Source organism: Megalops cyprinoides, chromosome 20 (genome assembly GCF_013368585.1).
Source record: "Megalops cyprinoides isolate fMegCyp1 chromosome 20, fMegCyp1.pri, whole genome shotgun sequence".
NCBI lineage: Eukaryota > Metazoa > Chordata > Actinopteri > Elopiformes > Megalopidae > Megalops > Megalops cyprinoides.
The window spans coordinates 700,514-720,382 of record NC_050602.1 but is presented as its reverse complement, the minus strand read 5'-3'; the positions used below and the strand labels follow the sequence as shown (position 1 = coordinate 720,382).

General features: G+C 40.8%; 1 protein-coding gene across 5 annotated transcripts in view; it reads left to right on the top strand.

Moving 5' to 3' along the window:
• The window catches only part of LOC118795877 (carboxyl-terminal PDZ ligand of neuronal nitric oxide synthase protein-like), a 121,874-nt gene that overhangs the window by 20,470 nt on the left and 81,535 nt on the right, over positions 1-19,869 (top strand). Inside the window, exons 1-2 of one of the 5 annotated variants that reach the window (XM_036554638.1) lie at positions 14,415-14,489; positions 17,490-17,555. The exons of 1 other annotated variant lie outside the window; for it this stretch is intronic. In XM_036554638.1, coding sequence (XP_036410531.1) covers positions 17,553-17,555 — 3 coding nt within the window. In that variant the 5' untranslated portion in view covers positions 14,415-14,489; positions 17,490-17,552. Of the gene's footprint in view, positions 1-14,414; positions 14,490-17,404; positions 17,556-19,869 lie in introns of those variants that run through there. 3 more of the 5 variants (XM_036554639.1, XM_036554642.1, XM_036554637.1) reach the window with 3 other exon arrangements.

Here is a 19,869-nt window from a genome sequence, read left to right as displayed (position 1 = left end):
GTAACTTTTTTTGAAACTCTTGAATATGCCCATAACCCCTAGCCTGACCCATTAATCTCACACTGTGCAGAGTTTCTCACGCTTGATAGTATATTCACCATTGTTGATGCTTTAATCACAGTGCAAATACGTGTGTGCATTGAACTTGATATGAACTTGTATGTGATTTTGTATGATATATGAACTTGTTTTCCCCTCAGCTGTTTCCCAAACAGAGCATTTCTCTATAAAATCTAGCCTGATCGTCCTGCTACATATATTAATAACCAGAATATTTCTCTGAAAATGTCCATTTCCCCTGGCTCTGTGAAGTTTCTAACCAAGGGACATGCTTAGGACTTACTGGGAAGCACCTGGGGTGGGTGTGTGGTTGGGGCATGCATCACCGTCTCAGGGGGAGATGACCAGGAGGCTTGTTTTCTTTACATATTGCAGAAACTCCATAAGTGTAAAGAATTGTTAATGAATTGGGAGGGCTAGCATTTCTTCCTTGCTTCATGATAGCTTGCTTCATCTTCACTACAAAACAAAGTTCATTCAAATTCAATTTTTTTTTAACATTTAACTGTCACTGTGATGAAATGGTTGTGGCAGTGTGGAGCGCAGTGGAGCTCTGTTTCAGTCCATGCTGTATCCAGTGTAATCTGTCATTTTTCATTAAACACAAATAAGTATGGTTGTGGTGATGTATATCATATACTCCATGGCCTTTGGAGAACATCAGCTTTCTTTGCGAAATGTCCAAGTATCAACAGCTCACTCTCTTGGTCTTGGAAAGATTAAATTGCCTCGCTGTGTAATTGACTGTGTGTGTGTGTCCTTTTCCATGTGTAATTATGTGCATGTGAGTGAGCATGCATGCATGAGTGTGTGTCTGTGTGTTAAACTTTGGACATACTTGCATCGGTTAACAGGCATGACAGATTTCTGCTCATGACTGAGGGTTGTCATGGCAATGAAGACCACCTCTGAAAATCCCTTTTGTAAAAACAAGCATTTCAGAATGGGCTTGATTTTTTTTTATTGCAGAAAAGACTTCATTAAAGGAACTAAATGAATCTGATTAGAGCTGAAAGAAATGGAGATTAAGCTGTTCTTTAAAAGCCCAGGCAGCTGTTCACTTTGAACTGATTTTTATGCAGGAAGAATTCTTACTGGAAAAAAATGTCAACCTTCTCATAAATAATGATATATAAATAATGCATATAAATGTACATGTATATGAAAAATACACAAATAGTCATCTAATTTTTTAAACAAATGCAATTAACTGGCATTAAAAGCTTAAATGAGCCAAATATTACAGCTGATGTAATGTAGGGGAGTTCTTATATACACAAATCTACAAAAATGTAACTTTCAAAAGAACTATTTTTGCATTTATTCAAAAGCAATCACAAAAATTGACATCAGCCCAGAACAGAGGTTCTGCTGGAGTTAGCAGGAATGTGGAAGAAAAACAAAGCAGTTCAACAGCATTTTCTGAATAACCTGAGCCACCAGAATAAAGTTGTTCACTCTTCCTGTGAGACCCAAAAGTAGTCGGAGACTGATTCAGCACCATACCCTAAGCAAACCAATTACCCATTTCTGTATTTATTTGGCAGACTGTCTCATCCCAAGCAGCAGCACTAATATGGCAAAGGTGTATTAAGTATGTGTCACTGTAGTGACAATAAGCAGAGTACAGTGAGAGCCACAGTAAGTGGGCAGGGTTATTCTCCAATAAATCCCACCCTTGATTTTAGCTTTTATTAAAACACACTGTGGGTCATCTGTAACTGCTATACCCATAAAAGCCAAGGAGCAATGACCGTTGGTTTCCAGCACCACATTTGTCATGCTGAGCAATGATGAGTCATTAACAAATGACCTCATTAGATCTTGCAAACTGTGACAGCACCAGAGATGAAGGGTTATCTGGGGGCATGTCGCTTGAGCATGTTAAGAAACCTTGCATTCTAACAGATGGCTTTCCAAGTAGTGATGAAGTGCTACTGCCACTTCTCACTTTCTGCATGTGCTCTGAGGCCCATCTTCTTTTAAATGGGATTTTTTTTAAGGCACAGGATGTTCAGGATGTAGAGTGTAAACAGTAGCCTGGAATGAAACCCATCTTCACCCGTGTGGGTGTTTTGTACCAGAATGGAAGCGTTGAGCGTCACCTTGGGGAGGATCAGCCAGAACAGGAAATGGGATGCAATTACAATGGAATGGGAACATGAGGAATGGCTTGTGGGTAATGGTCAGGCCAGAACGGTGTGACAATGTAAATATACCAAGCAAACCACTGATTTCCAGCCCACACTAATGCATACTGAAAACTCAGATTCAGCCTAACCTCTGCACATTGTGTCCTGAACGTGTTGGAGAATCTTATTCCCTCATTCCTGATTCCATTGTATATACTGATTTTATTGTTACTGGGCTGCAAGCTTATAATGTCCAAGCTCAATATTCTATTGAATATTATGGGCAAGCATTACCATGAGTTTAATTTATGGTAGGGACGGTGGGGATATGTCCCTGCAACTTTTCTGATTATCTAAAATTGTCCCCACCATTATTTTGATATTAATTGCACATGCATTTAAATCAAATATAATTTCCATCGGCTCTACAAAGGTTTAACTCCCTCATGTTCCCACTGGATGAGAAATAGTTTCTGGTGTTTGTTCGCTTTGTTCCCGCCTCCTTTACATGCAGCAATGTGATTGCTGGAGTGCATTTTGGATGAAAACGGCGCAATGCGGTCTGCGCTTAGTCAGAAGAGAGAGCTCGATAGAGCACATTCCAGGCTGTCTGTCGCAGGTGCTTTGCCTTCTGTGATCATAACATTATGGTACCGGTATCAAATTAAACATGTAACATTGATTGTTCAGTGATATGGAAGGCACAGGCAGCTGTCCTAGGCATACAGACCAGGAATTGTAATAGTCTTGCTAATGTTAGCACTGTACAAACAAAAATAGCTAGTATATTTAGCTAACATTAACAGATAATGTAGTTAGCTAGCAAACTAAATGTTGTTGTGACAGGGTCTGCCCCTGTCACAACAACATTTACATTGTGACAGGGTCTGCAACAACAACATTGTGACAGGGTCTGCCCCCCCCCCCCCGTCCGTCTGATTAAAATCAGATTTAAATGGGTTTAAATGGTCACAACAAGGTGAATTTTTTTGTTATTAATTGTGTCATGAACAAACTGGCCCTGTAGACAAACAATTAGCTTGGAGCCTCATGCGCCATGACCGCTTGTAATGCCTTTTGAACAGGATATGAACTTATGACTTGCCACTGAAGCACATTGAGTGTTGTCATTGTAGAGGTGAAATACAGAATCTGTTTAATCTGTATCTGTCCATTTTCACAAAAATGATACATTGTATTTCTGGTTTTCTACAGATCTTGAGTCTGAAAATCTATGTGGTGCCTAGGGGTGACCCCGAATAGTCGACTATTCGACGATTTGATCTAAGGAGCCTGATTCAACTGTTGATCTCACAGTTGAATCGTCGCAAAATGTGGTTATGAAACAAGGATCATTCCATTCCAGCTATATGGGGGTGCTGAATGTGTGTGTACGTGTGCCAGGGTTTCCACTAGGATTTTTTTCTTGCCGGTTCAGTGTCTGGAAAGAATTTACCGGACAAATTTGAAACTTACTGGTCATGTTTCAATAACAGTCTATGTTACAAACGCAAATATAATGTACACCTATGTTGACAAAAAAATGACGACCTCAAATCAGTTTCACTATTTAATGAACAGTAACGATTAAGCCAAACAAACAGTAGGCTAACGATTGAGGAAACCCTCAGCGTTAGCCCCTAAAATGTAGGCTGTTACGAAACATCTGTAACCTGTAACATCTGTAGACTGTTTAAAAAAAAGGCTAGGCCTACATGGCATCAAATGTAGCCTATAGGCTACCAGGTAACATTTTATTTTCTCCTTTTTTTCATTGTGGCAAAGTCCTCTGCTCCCGACTTGAAATCAAACATGTCCAATGTGTCTTTGCAGCTTGCAATGCGCATAAGCCACGTCACTCTCTTCTCTTGCCCAGTTGGGGTACAGCTCGCTGAACTCATAAATAAGCACTTAAAACACAAATGTCCTGTTTAGGCCTGTCTTAGCCTTTTTTATGGCTAAGTTTTCTATGAGCATTATTACCGGACATTTTGACCAGCAGGTTTTTAACTTTTCTTTTTTTCATAAATTTTACCAGGCAAAAACCAGTAATTACTGGCTAACGTAAAACCCTGATGTGTACGTTTCCCCCGGGCAACATGAACAAATTGGTTTTCCTCGCACACAATTTGAAAAGAATCAAGCGGACACAGACACAGTGAAAGACTTGCTATTTTTGTTTGATCAGGTAGGCTAAAGTGATTTGAAAACCTTTTAGCCAGTTCTAATTTGATTTTTGGACATTGTGAACTTGTTTAGCCTAAAGTTGGATAGGCTACCCACTGCAGTGATTAGAGCCTGGTCTCTGCAGTGTAAAAACTATTTGTTATGCACCTTATGGCGACCTACTTGATTCTGTGTTGTATTTTTTATTTCTTTATTTATTTATTTAGGCAGGCTTATTCTATTCTAATTTAATTCTAGATTTTTTTGCATGGATGTTGCTCTGCACTTTACGTCATGCTCGAACACAATTTGAAAATAATCCGGTGAGCGGCGGACACAGGCAATTTTAGCCAATTTAATTTGATTTGCCAAAAGATTAGGCCTATCTGCAGTGCTAAGAACCCATTAGGTCTCCCTGCAGTTATTTATTTGTTGTTTATTAGGCTTATCCCATTCTATTTAATCCAAAAGGTTGTTGTACATTTTATTCTACTTTGCGTTGACGTTCTGCACTTCATGGCATTAAAATGTTCATTGTATGTTAACGTTAAGGAATCGTTTAACGAATAATGTTTATTCCATATTGCCTTTAATTTATAGCTTGTAGTGATTCACCTTAACTTAAAAAGATAAAAATCCAAGGCATGTGTTAGTTATTTAAACCTATATTTTGTTATGGTTATTTTTTATATGCCACTTTGTTTGATATTTGATATGCAGATACTTGACAGTGGCCTCATTTCCATTTTGGTCATTTCATTATCAAGTTGTTTCTGTGTGCCGACGATAGTCAAGACCAATCAGATTTGCCTATGTAAATTCTTAGTCTCTAAATGTCCCTTAATGAAGATATGTGGCATCATCTTTCAGCAGCTCTGTGGCTCCGTGGTTAGCACTGTTGCCTCACAGCAAGAAAGCCCTGGGTTTGAATCACATCCGCCCCAGGTTCTTTTTGTGTGGGGTTTGCATGTTTGCATGTTCTCCCTGTGTTTGCGTGGGTTTCCGCTGGGTTCTCCGGTCTCCTCCCACCATCAAAAAGACTTACATGTTGGGGTTAATACTCCTGTCAGTGCTCTGGACCAAGGCACTAAAAAAGAACTGGAGTTGGTCACCGGGCACTGCACAGCGGCTGCCCACTGCTTCAGATGGGTCAAATGCAGAAGACGAATTTCCACACGGGGATCAATAAAGTGTCCCATTTTTGTATATTCTTAAATTTATAGATATATCTGCTTATTGTGCGTTTAATATATGATCTCATTGTTGTGTAAGAACTTTTCATACAATACTTTGAGTAATGATAAGAAAGTTTACCACTTAATGGGCACCTCTTGACTGTTCAGTTAAATATAAGCAGTTTTTTACCTCACAGTGATCACTATGAGCATAAAGACCATATCAAATAAGCTTGAAAATTATTGAACTTGAAATTAGTCTTTTAGGTTTTATGGGAAAAGGTGGCTAATGGGTGACTTTATACTTGGCATGCACAACTCAGCATTCTGTTTGTGTTGTATTTTCTTGTGTAACTGCTGAGGTGTCTTTTAAATCAGCACGTTTGCTGTGCCTAATGAACTTATCACAGGAGCTGGTCTGAAATGAACATGGATGTAACCTTTGAAAAACCTTCTCAAAACAATTGCACATGCAGCAGCTGCAGGAGAACGACAACAGGCAATAAAGAGGGCAGAGAGAACCAGAATGTTGCTGTGGTTACAAGAGGAAATGAATAATCCAGGGTTCCAGGAACTCTTTGGATAAAAGAATCCCTTTAGTGAGCTGTTCTGCTCTCTTACTGTCCTACAGGCTCAAGGGGATTTCAGTCTGTAGAAAAGCTTTGGGTCACACTTTCTTTTACAGCCCGTTTAAACTACTACAGAATTATAGATGAATGGATCACTATGCAACTTCCTACTTGACAGTGTGGAATCATTTGAGAGCTACTGTGTAATCATTATATTCATATTGTAGTGTGCACGGCCTTCGAGCCTGCTTTCGGCTCGGACATCGTAAGAGGAGTCAGGGACAGGATATCGTATGTGTGGGAACATTTATTTCCTGATCTTAAAGACTAGGGTGGGTTGTGCGTATCACTGGAAGTGATAACATTTCTAAGGCTTTCCAATGGAAGAAACAGCTTATTTGCATGAGTGAAAAGCAATGCTGCTAACAGGCTTGTTTTGTAGGCCTACGCTCCTCAGACACTTGGCACCAAATGGCGCAATCTCGGCCCGTAACTCCACTTCATGTAACTTTTCCCACCCTTAAACTCCGAAGTAACCAATGGTGACCACGCACCCCTACAACTTTAGAGAAGAAACCCTTCATTACTGGCATCCTCACTGCAGGGGGACAGAGGGCAAGAAACCATCAAAACTGAAACAACCGGTGCAAGTCAGAACACTGTCTTCGAGTATAGCTCAGAATGCTACACTGCCCCCCGCCCGAAATCCTTGTCCCTGAGGAAAGCTGTCTTGCCCATAGCCTTCTGAAGCTTGGCGCCATCGCTGAGGGGAGAAGGTTGGATGGCTCTGACTGCAAGAGGGGGCCATACGATCCAGATGGAGCTCCGCTACTTGCCCGTGGGGCGCTAATCTCACTTGGTAGGTGACCGCACTCATCTGTTCCATCACACAGCAGGGGCCCACCCCCTTGGGGTCCAGCTAGGGCTGTAGTACTCCAGTCCGGTCTCGGACTCTAACACCGGTGCACAGGGGCGGGGCCAGAGGGGGGGCTTCGGGAAGCACGGGCCACCCTGGAGATTTGATTGGCCATCCCAGGTGTCACCCAAACATTCTAGTCTATGATTGGCCATAAACCAGGTCGAAGGCAGGACTTTTCTTGATGTACTCGGTGGTTCAAATCAAGGCGGGAGTCTGGAGTGACTGACTTCAAATATTCAAGTACACTTTTTGATATAGCCAAGAAACAGCCGTTCTATATGTGTAATTGGTTGTTAGCATGTAAGTTAGTTTACAACACTATTGCTCTAGCTAGCTAGCTAGTGTTATTTAGCTAGCTAGCTAACGTCAGCTAGCTTGATAATGAACTACAAAGCTCCCCAGGCAGCTATCTAGTCAAATGTAAATCATTATTGTAAAAAAAAAGCCTTGTAGGAGAAGGATCTTCTATTATTTAGTTAGAACATAAGAGCATAAGAACATATGATGATGAGAACAGGCCATTCGGCCCAACTAAGCTCGCCATTTCTTAATTAAAGAGTATCCAAAACTGCATCAAGTCTAGACTTGAACACAGCAAGGGTCTCTGCCTCAACTACATGACCTGGCAACCTATTCCATGTATTGATAACTCTTTGTGTAAAATAATATTTCCTTATATCAGTGCGGAACTTACTCTTAACGAGTTTCCATTTATGTCCTCTTGTTTTACAGACTGAACTCACCCTAAAAAATCTATTATAGTTAACCTTATTGATTCCTTTTATAAGTTTAAACACCTCAATTAAATCACCCCTAAGCCTCCTCTCGCTTAATCTAAATAGGTTAAGTAACTTGAGTCTTTCCTCATAGCTTTTATATTTCTTGCCAGGAACTAATTTAGTTTCCTTTCTTTGAAACTTTTCAAGAACTTCGATATCTTTTTTATAGTTCGGTGCCCAGAACTGCACACAGTATTCCAAGTGAGGTCTGACTAAGGCATTGTATAATTTCAAGATAACCTTTTTAGATTTATACTCAATACTTTTGGCTATATATCCCAGCATCCTGTTGGCCTTTTTTACTGCTACAGCACACTGCCTATATCCTGTTAAGCTTGGGTCAACTATTACTCCCAAGTCTTTTTCAAATTGAGCACATTTTAGTTTTTTCCCCCCGCATGAAGTAGTCTTGTATAAGGTTCTTATTTCCCACAAGCAAGACTTTACATTTAGCTAAATTGAATGTCATCTGCCAGGTATCCGCCCACTTTTGGATGCTGTTTAGGTATTCCTGTATTACCTTAGTTGATTCTATACTGTTGGCTAGACCCCCTAGTTTTGTATCATCCGCAAATTTTACTATTTTACTACTAACCTCTGCATCCAGATCATTTATGTATATAAGGAATAGCGAAGGCCCCAACACAAATATTTAGTAGTAGTTTTTTGCATGTATTTTTCCAGTATTTTGCATGCGATACAAGTACAATCTGGCATTTCTCCAGTTTTAAGGGATTACTTAAAAATAACTGTCAGAGGCTTGTAAACCACCTCTGCTAGTTCTCTGAGAACTCTTGGAAACACTTCACTAGTGAAACTCTCCACAATGTAACTGTTTAGTGTATCAGCAATAGCTTTGTTTTCATAAACCATAACCCCACCCTTATTTTTTATGCTTTTTTTTATTCTTATTTCATCCTTAACTATCCTTTTTTGACCGTAATATTGAAAAAAAAAAACATTTAGAGTTACCCTTTGCATCTAGTGCAGTCTGTCTTTCAAAACACCTTTTAGCTTCCCTTATTTTTTTCTTAACTTGAGCTCACATGTTACTGTACTCAATCCTATTACTATCTGAGCTCTCCAACTTGTATTTTCTAAATAATTTCCTTTTTTGTTTCAAACTGTTCTGTACCGACTTATTCATCCACTGTGGATGCTTCCTTTTCAGCTTCCCTTTTCTCACTTGCAGAATGAATTTACGCTGTACATCCAGAATAATCGTTTTAAATATGCACCACATTTCTTTGACAGTTTTACCACCTAGAAGAGGTACCCAGTCTATATTCCTTGTATAATCACACATCTTGTTAAAGTCAGCTTGTCTAAAGTTGAAAACTCTTAACTTGCCAAAAACTGTAAAAATGTAATTGAACTATGGTCACTTGTACCGAGTGGTTCCCCTACCTCAATACTGCCGATTCTATCAGGATTATTACACAGAACCAGATCTAGGATTGTGTTCTCTCTCATGGCTTCAGTAACAGACTGTATCAAAAAACAGTCATTTATAACATCCAAAAACTCTTCCTTAGATTTACCTTGACCTGACACAGCTTCCCAATTAAGGGTAATTGAAGTCCCCCATTACTATTGTCTCACCCTCCTGACATGCAAGTTTAATGTTATCAAAGAGCATACTACTGAGATTGCTTGGCATGTGTTTGTTGATTTGTATTTGAATTTCTCTAAAATAAAAAATATGACAAATAGATAGAGGAGGTCTTTGTCCTTCTTTGAAGTTTCATCCTCTGAATATGGTGTTCATATGGTTAGTTTATGGTTTATGGTTTAGCTCCTGTATTGTATTTGTGCTAATTTCACATCTTGTAGTGCTTTTAGTGTGTGGGGGGCATTATAAATATTCGTTATGCTCCTGTTCCTGTTATTGTGGATGTGGCATTATCCTCATGCTACCCTTGAATGAATCAGTGCTCCACTTGTGCCACCCCAGTCAAAAAAGTCTAGAATTGCCACTGCTGGTCTGCAGGGTCCCCTCATCACACCGATCTGGTCACCTGTGTGTTGCTGCGATGATGTCAATTGAGTTGTGCCTGTTCTCCAATCATTGTCCACTGCTGTGCATTCTAGTGTAGAAAACAATCTGGTTGGTAGCAGGAGGTTCTGCTGTTGTCTGTGTCATTATACCGACTGTGGAAGTTCTGTTCTGGACCACACCACTTTAAAAATGGTTATAATGACCCAAATTAAAACTCTTCTAGCTCCAGCAATTTCAAGGACTAAATTGTCAAATTAAAGAACAGTGAGTTGAATATCTGATACTCATATAGACTACCTAGTTCTGCTTGATGTAGGCCTTCATGTTGACCAGTTGACCTGCTGTCTTGAAATTATCAGCAGTCCTCTCTCATCTGTCACTTCTCACCTACCATGTGGCTTTTCGTTAAATATCTCCTCTTCCACAGTAAGATCATTCAAAAGTAAACCCCACTGAAAATGCACAACTGGATTGTTGTCCCCTGCTTTTTGTTGGGTTCTCATGTATTCCTTTAAAAGAGCATCATCCTGGCAAGTCAGAGAAGTGGAAAAGATCCTGCATTTTGCATGGATAATGACCTAAGTAATAACTGTTCATTCTTCTTTTATAATCCCAATTCAATGCATATACTTCTTCTGAACCTACCAAGAAGATTTCATGTCCTATCAAATGTCATAATGTCTGCTTGTTTTTATTAATAGCCTGGCTAGGTAGCTCCCTGGTTTGCACAAAAGGTTCACAACCAAAAGTTATTGGCAACTGTCTAATATTCACTGCTAAGAGCCTCATGTTTAAACATGGTAGCTGTTTTTTTTTTTTTTTACTTCTGGCTGCAAAACAAACTGTCTATGCTTGATTTCATTCATGTTAGTGAATGCATGGTTACATAATGTTATGTTTTAAAGTTGTATATTCTTCCATTACTTTTTGAGTTAACCTCCCATCCCAACATATCCATTTCTGCTAATGGAAAAAAATGCCAATATTGATGCACACTGATAATCCTCAGTGCTGTATCGTGGATAATTTCCATCTACCAGTAAATTGCTTTCTGAAGCCATAATGATGCAGATCAGAAAACTAGAAAAAGGGGCAACATTGCACCTGGCCAGAATCGCATACGTCTGTCTTAATTACCTTGGAGTTGACACCCAAGGCGACTGCAATGGAGGTTCAGCACCTGCTGATATCTACCAGTTTATCAACTACTGTGAGCAAATATTTCAACAGTGATTATGACACCACTGACATCTATAACCTATACTTTATTCATAATAATAATTATGGTAATGCTACTTGCACCTTCATTTGATTTTTTTTTTTGAGATGAGATAGAATGAGCCAGAATGAGTATTTTGAACCAGTTTGCTGATCAGATTTCAAAGATGTATCAGGTTTGTTGTTTAAATATTTGAACACAGAAGATGAATCGCTTGCAAACACCAGCAGGTGTTGAAGCCCTAGCATGCGAGACTGCATTTGGAAGAATTCCAAAAGTCCAAAAGTTGGCAGAAAGATTCTCGGGCGAGAAACAATTATTGCCTTCCGAGGCAAGAAGTCATGGAGAAAGGGTTAGTGCAGTGCCAGCATTTGACTAACACCTTCTCTCTTTTTAACGTTTTGAACCAAGCTATGATTGAGGCTGCCTGTGTCTGCAGGTGTGCTGTGAGCCCATGTGGGCATGAATGGAACATTCACAAGGGTTATCTGTGAAAAGGTGAGTGTCCCCCTGCAGTGACCGCCCCCCCTCCACACCCACACACAAACACACACTTTGGAGTTCTAAACAGCTTTGATCATTCCATCAATGTTCAGATGGTTTATGAGAAACTCTTCCATCAGGTTCTGGGAGGCACCACATACAGAAACAATGACATGGTGGCCAATTCGGTGTTCAGTCATCTCAGGGCTACTGACACTACTGAGAGTGCCCAGAGAGTATACGCCTGTGAAGGTGACAGCTGGTGGGGAGGGATTCCAGTGTTCTGCTGTGAGCAAAGGATGTTAGAGCAGGTTATCTTTGTCTCTGTTAGTGCAGTTCAGTTCATTTAGATGTAGATTTAGATGGCAAATGTGCACTTATGATTTCAGGGCACATGTTGAAATAACATGTATATGGAATATAAAAATATCAACATTAAAATTATCAGGGCAGACACAACCTATGTAACTCTTTTTAAGGAGCAAAATTCCAAAGCTGTTTATTCTGACTGTGACGAACCTGGATCATTTCCCATTCTTCAAATTATGCAAATGGAGCTTGGAAGGTTTCAGACTTGAGGAGATGACAATGGGAATATGGTGGAGTTGCTATAGTAACGTCTTGTGATTCATTGTACTGTAACAGCTGAGTCTACTCAGAATAAGTGAATTAATTCAAAGGCTGCTTTGAACAAGCCATACCCCAAGTATCATTGTAGATGGAGACCAGGCTCAGAAAAATGTCATATTTATTACCTTCAAGAGGCTGACTCTGTAATCATTTGCCTTTGAATTAAACTCAATAAACTGGAGGATGTACAAAGATAACTTGATTGCTTTAGTTGCAGTATGAAGTGATGTGCACCATCAGTTGAAACCAATCATAGCTTGGCTTTTAATAGGACACCAATTATACTCATTTTGTCAAAAGACTAGCTCTGTCTGGCCAGGGCTAGATCATAGGACCATGGGGCCTTGGGGTACAGCTGTCATGTGTAATCACGTACATAAAGCACATGCAATGATGGCTGCACACTTAACTGCTAGTTCATTCTTATGTAGCCCTAGCATTTACATACTGAAGTTTAAAAACTGTAAAACTGTAATACAAAAACAAAATATGGATGTGAACGTTAGCGTTTGTCAACATTCTAGCAGACGGACAGAAGATCCAAGATTTAATAAGATAAGCCTCAAATAATGTTTGGCGTTCCAGTGTGATGAGGTCTTTATTTACACCTATTGTCAAGTCACCTCTCCATGAAAAACATCATAAAGAAAGTGACAGTACTGCGCATGGAATGCAAGGAAGAAGAGGGTTCTGGTTGTATAAATGGAATATTCTATGTCTGTGGTTCTGCCTTAGGTCTCCCTTTTCAAATGAGCTCATAGGCCACTGTGTCTGCCAGACATATTACTCGCATTATCACAGAATAGACGCTGAGAATACTAAAGACCTAATTGCTGCACAGCTGAACAGTGTGCAGATATTCATTCGTTATTTCAGAGCAGCAGACTGAATTTAAAATAACATCAAGGGTATTATTGATTCCATAAAATATTGTAAAGAGTGTATTGGAGAGTAGGCTACTCGTAGCCTTATTTGTTGTTAAACACTTGGTATGAAATTTCATGTCGCAGAGTAATGCAGATGAGGAACATCATATTAAAAAGGCAACATCCTCCATATCAATCAAAATTTATTACATTACATATGTTTCAATGTGTGCTTATGCGGGACGGGAAAAAGTGTGCACTGGCATACAAAACACGGGCATAGGCTACAACAGCTCCATGCTGTAAATTAATATTGGCTATTTAAGCTAAAAGTTTCTTCCTCAATTTCCTCCTGTAGAACTCATCGATTACATGATTAAAATCCAGCTCCCTGACAAGCTCAGATTCTATGGCCATCAAAGAAAGAGAGCTAAGTTGATCCTGCCTCATGGTGGTCCTAAGTTCACCCAATGATGCGTGCCATCTGTGAAAAGGACCAATCTTCCTCACAGTTTGTCACAGGTAGGGTGAGGAAAAGCCTGAGAGCGATGAAGACATTGGGGAACGTTGACTGGAGGCCATTGTCAATTATTATTTCAGCAATTTGGAAGGAGTTCTGATTCATTCAGAGAACAGCTAATGTTAATTTCATCACAGTTTGTTCAGAACAAATGTTGAATGTAGAAATTGTTATAAAGGTAGCGTTTGGAATTTTATGATAAATAATTTTTCTCACAAAGAAATCAAGACTGCTATGCTAGTTACATCTCAGTGTCAATTCAAGCAACCCTGACTTTCACAGAAACATTATCCTTTGTCATTACTAAGCTAGCTAATCCATGATGCTAGCTAATGTTAACTCAAAAGCCAGGATAAAACAGAAGCCCTGGAGTATGACATCATAACCAGTTGCCCTTATTCTTTGTGAGGTCCAAAGTGATTTGGCGCCATAGCCATAACCTTCATATCAAACTGACAGCGATAGCTTAAAAATCACTTGCTTTTGAGTGGTAAGGCATGCTAGATGGTTAGATTGATGACTGTTAAATAACTGAAGAGTGAAAGTTCAGAGGCCCCTGTGCTGTTCCAGAGGGGTGGTTAGGGTGGGAGAATAGGGCCCTCTGTTACATTTTGAGCTCCATTAGACGTCGATATGACTGGGACCTTTTATTACATTTGGTGGGTGGGGAGGCAACACTTGGGGGCCCCTGGCAGCCCAGGGCATGTACCCTGCTTGCCCAGTCGGTAATCCTGTCCTGTATCTGGCTAGTTTCAGGGTCACAAAATCAAACTGTACAGTTTATCCATTGGATCAACTTCTGCGAATCCCTGATATTTTCAGGAAGCCTGAGTTCTGATTTCACAGTTCTTCTTACGATCCTTTTTTTTTTTTTTTTTTTTTAAGATGGAGCAGTAAGGCATTGGAGTTAGTCATCGCTCAACTCTGGCAAGGACATAACAAAACACCCTGCCTTAGTGAGTAAATGCAGATGTAAGTTGCATTATACCCATGTGCTCAGACCTGAAGTAGTTTGACGGTTTCGCAAACTGAATTAGTGAACGACATCTGAAAGGCATTTTACAGAGGTTTTATGTTGTGATCATACCCGTGCTGCCTGCTGCAATAGACCAAATATCCCATGGAATTTTTGTGTGGCAGATTTTACCTTAGTTGCTGAAATAACTGTGTATCACAGTTGAATTGGATCGAAGATGACTGTATTTTGAGAACCCTGTTACAATGTGACATCAGAGCTGGGGTCAAAGTCCCAGGTGAAAGTTGCTAAAGCTTGAAACTGATGGTCTGTAAGATTGTGACAATCGTCCTCTCGAATGGCAATACACTGAGCACGCGAACGGTACTCTGTTTTAGATCAAAGATGCAGTGTGTGGAGTCTTGCATTCGGCATTTGTCTGGTGCTTGCCAAACACAGACTAATTCATGTGAAGGAATGTTGAAGGGCATCTTGTTTTCAAACAGGGGGATGAATTCATGATGCATGCAGTAATTCATATTCGTTTATAGTGTTTCAATGTTCACACTGCCCCCCACCTATTATATAACTCTATGTTTTAAACGACCCATCTTTAAAAAAAGACTTTTAAAGTTCCCTCACCTTACATACAAGTTTGTGCCTCCTGTATCTTACATAGGAGCTTGTGATGACTTACGCTCTAAGAATTTTCAGGAGAAAGTGCAGGATGTTTGACAAAACATTAAAGTGATTGTAGAGCGGAAAGTGTAAACTACAATACAGACAAATATGATGAAGTAGATATACGAATGTAATAAAATATACTTTTTTCTTTTCATTTCTCCATTTTCTCCCCAATTTGGAATGGCCAATTCCCCAAATTTTTGGAATGCCCAATTTGTCATTGATGTTCGGTTCCATTGCACAACCCCCACTGTCAATCCGGGAAAGCATGGACAAGCATGTGCCCTCCTCCGAGACACATGATGTCAGCCGCTGCTTCTTTTTCGCACTGTGGTCCACAAGCTAAGCTAGCACAGAGATGAGTCGGAGGAAGACTTTTTTTTCGGAGGAAGCAGATTTCATTTGCAGCTTTGGCACGTGGACCACAGGCGCCTGATCGACCAGCAGGGGTCACTGTTGCTAATGTACTTTTAAAGGCGTAAATTTGGCAGCCTGATCATTGCCTAATGGACGTGTGTCAAAGGCCTAGGGAAATATAAAATTTCAGATTAGGTTAAAGTGATAATATTTTAAACATTCTCAATGCTATTAAGATTGATTCATTGTCTTCTCTGTTTTCATTGAGTGCAGTAATTATGGATGCTTCATTTCCTTGAGCATGCACCCTTGTGCACCTGGCCACAAGTTGTATTACAAGGAAGTATATTACGGCAGTGTATTACGAGGGATGTAGGCAGAGCTAATTTTACAGCTTTACCTGAGAATAAATCATCATGAACGAATGCCCGCCAGCATTTATCAACCAGAACATCTTTCTAGAAAGGGGTTGTCAGAGTGTAAAAAGTTCAGACACTTCCCAGAAAAATCCCCCAACTTTCACTACTTCTAGCTTTAAGCTGGGTGAAGAGGGTGAAGCTGCAAGCAGCCTTAAATGTTGATCTTTCAGAAATCCGAACCATGCTGACATTTCTCCTTAAGTGTTGTCAGTGTACATTTTTGGCACTTGTTGCAGGTGTCATTGGAGCTGGAATTAAAATCCTGATTTTGAAGAGCAGTGGTTATTTGGATGTGGTGGTTTGTTGACTAAATACTGTTAAGCAAACATACACTCTTTAAACCAAATTTTGCACCTGAATTTCACTGAGATATTATAGAAGGGGTCTGATGTTATTATTTTGATTACTGTGAAGATTAACATTAAATTATGGTCGCAATTTGACTCCCATTGGTTCTCATGGTCACTAACACACCACATTGTTACCTCCATTCGTTTTTACAAAATGTCACATCTTTGCCAATAGATGTTAAATACGACTTTTAAGGCCTTTTCAGCAGGTTTTTTACAGAGGTTTGTTGTGAAAATTTATGCCTGCATTTTCCCTGTATGATTTATGCATATTCTCCAGAAATTATTGATGAGATGAGTCTGTGTTGTGGTTTATCAAATGGATTTATAGGAAAAAAACATGATAAAAGAAAAACTTCACATAGCCAGCAAAAACATGATCAGAGTTGCCCTGGCAACCATTGCAGTCCACAGGGACACAATTCCATTTGAATAGTTCTGAATCTCCATATTATACTTTTATTTTCTCTCAGGAAACTTGAGATCACAGAAGACAAACTCCTCAGTACTGAAAATCCTGAAAATCTCTCTGGGTGATGGGTGGCAAAGTGATCTAAAAATTGCAGGTTTGATTCTCAGGTTGGACACTGCTCTCATAACCATGAGCAAAGGCACTACCTGAATTTCTTCAGTAAATATACAGTGGCATGAATGAATGCATGAATACATAGAAAACTGGAAGATATGCACATCTGTGTAAATAACGTTGCCTGATGGGGTATGTCACCAGCACAGGGAACAGCTCCAAGATTGTGCCACTTGATAAATGCACAGACAAGAGTTAATTCATATTACACTGTGAGTACTGTATGCATGTCGACCCTTGTGCCTGCCCAGTTTTACTTCCTGAGGTTGACACAGTCACATACTGCCTATTTTTGGTAATGTTGATTAATATGACACAACTTGCTTCCCCTTTTCAACCACAAAGACCTGGAAGTGTGGGAAAATGGCTGAGGCTTCAGTTGAGGAGCCAGGAAATCTGTGTTTATTTCATTGTACTGCTATAAATAGTTGTGTGGGATATCTCCTGGGTCGCTATGGAAACTCACTCTCTCTATTGTGCAATTGCCATCAGTCCAAAGTTGAATGATAATTATTCTCTATGAAAGATGTCTGTGAAGTTACACAGCACTGAAGGGGATAGTGTGTCTAAGTACACAACTGAGAGATACATGTGACATTGACTAATGCTCTGGTCTGGCAGGGAGGGAGATGGGACATGGCTGGGTTACCACCCGAAATGGAAGAGGAAACTATCTAGAAGAGGATGGTACGTGTAACGTCAAGTTTTGTTTTTGAAGTCTGTTTGTTCGATGCTGGGAAGAGTAACTGCAGTTCGGTCTGCTAGGTTACATCATTGTGGCTCTTCCACAAGCTGCTGCTTAATCTTGACACGATGATCTTTCTGAGGCATGGTCCAATCAAAACAGCTTAATTTCCATGTTTGTATCTTTCTTTGCCCTTTTCCATGATTTTGTGTCACAGACAGTACAGTGTAGGTACAGTGTCGTCCACAGATAGATTCATCCATTTTATTTGTTCAACTTTTATGGACAGTAATGCGTAAATCGCTTTTAATGTGAAACGCGATCTCACAGGAAATGATGTTGCAGTTTCACGACCTCTCAGCCAACCAAGGACAGCTACAGTAAACAGGAAATGCCCTCCCGCAGTGATGCTAGTAAAAACTGGGTGCATTCCTTTGCTATCTCTCTTGCTTCTTGTTTCACATGTCCGAAGAAGACGGACTTATCTCTTACTTCTTGTTCCACATGTTCGAAGAAGACGGACGTATCCCTCTCGTTCCCCGAAGGCTGCACCACGCGGACGGGACATGGACAGCTGAGCCCACGGCCCTGTCCTGGCTTTGATTCTCCAAGCTAGCGATGAATTGCTAGTGGAGATCAATAAAGTAAGAGCCGAGTTTCAGCGCCAGCAATCAGAGCAGCGCAAACTCCTTACCAGCTGGAGACTAAGATGCAACCGGATCCACCTCAACGTGTTTCCCAGGAAGAAAGAAACCCTCAACCGAACTAGACCAGCCCTGGCTCCCTGACGACGGAACCTCCAGCGAAACCACCCACAGAAACAAAAGATTTGGACCTCATTTCATGAGCTACCACTAACTGTTAGCTACATTTATGAATGTTTGTACATCTGTGTGTTTTACAACATTACAAGTAATGCAGCTTGCTATGTTTAGCTACGTAGCTATGTTTCGTTGATTCTTCACCCCCTCACTGAGAGCGAGGTATCTAAACTCCTTACTTGTAGCCGTCCTGACTTACTTGTCAGGTATCTAAACTCCTTACTTGTAACTCCTCCTGACCATCTCTCTCACAATTGTGGCACCTTCACTCATGTGATAAATACTTCATTTGCCTCCGGAGTGTTCCCAACTCTTTTCAAACAGGCTAGAGTGACACCTCTACTCAAAAAGCCTTCTCTCAACCCTGCTCATGTTGAGAATTATCGGCCGGTCTCAGTACTCCATTCCTATCAAAGGTTGTTGAAAGGGCGGTATTTCAACAGGTCTCAGAATTCCTCTCTAGGAATGACCTTCTTGACTCAAACCAATCCGGTTTAAAAAGTGGACACTCCACTGAAACAGCTCTGTTGTGTGTGACAGAAGCTCTAAGAGCAGCTAGAGCTGCAGCTCAGTCCTCAGTCCTCATCCTACTCAACTTATCGGCTGCCTTTGATACGGTTAACCACAACATTCTGCTATCGGTACTGTCAGAAATGGGCATCTCGGGCAAACCATTGTCTTGGTGTGAATCCTAACTCACTGGGCGCTCAGACGTCCTCATCCCATCGCCTCTCTACAGGAGTACCCCAAGGCTCGGTGCTGGGACCCCTCCTCTTTTCAATCTATACCACCTCTCTGGCCCCCGGTTATCTGCTCGCATGGCTTCTTGTATCACTGCTATGCAGACGATACCCAGCTATATCTGTCGTTCCTGTCTGATGGCCCCACAGTCTCGGTGCGGATCATGGACTGTCTTGCAGACATATCCCTATGGATGAAGGCACACCACCTTCAGCTAAACCTCTCTAAGACGGAACTCTTGGTCATCCCAGCCAAGCCATCCATGCATCACAGCATCAATTTAAAGCTTGCCTCAAATACTCTCAAACCTTCTAAGGTTGCAAGAAACCTGGGTGTCATGATTGATGACCAGTTGTCCTTCTCGGACCATGTTGCCTCAGTCTCTCCATCGTGCCGCTTTGCACGATACAATATCTGATAAATCCGGCCCTACCTGACTCAACATGCTACCCAGCTTCTGGTACAGGTCATGGTTATCTCCTGCCTCGACTACTGCAATGCCCTCCTAGCTGGGCTCCCAGCATGTGTGGTGAAACCTCTACAAATGGTTCAGAACGCGGTGGCGCGTCTGGTTTTCGATCAGCCCAAGAGGGCCCATGTCACCCCATTGCTCATTGAGTTCCATTGGCTACCCGTGTGCCTCCCCATATCAAATGGTGGAACAAGCTACCTTACGAGATCAGAGCAGGGGCGTCCTTCTCTATCTTCAAGAACCTCTTGAAGACCCAGCTCTTCCAAGAGCACCTCCTCTCCT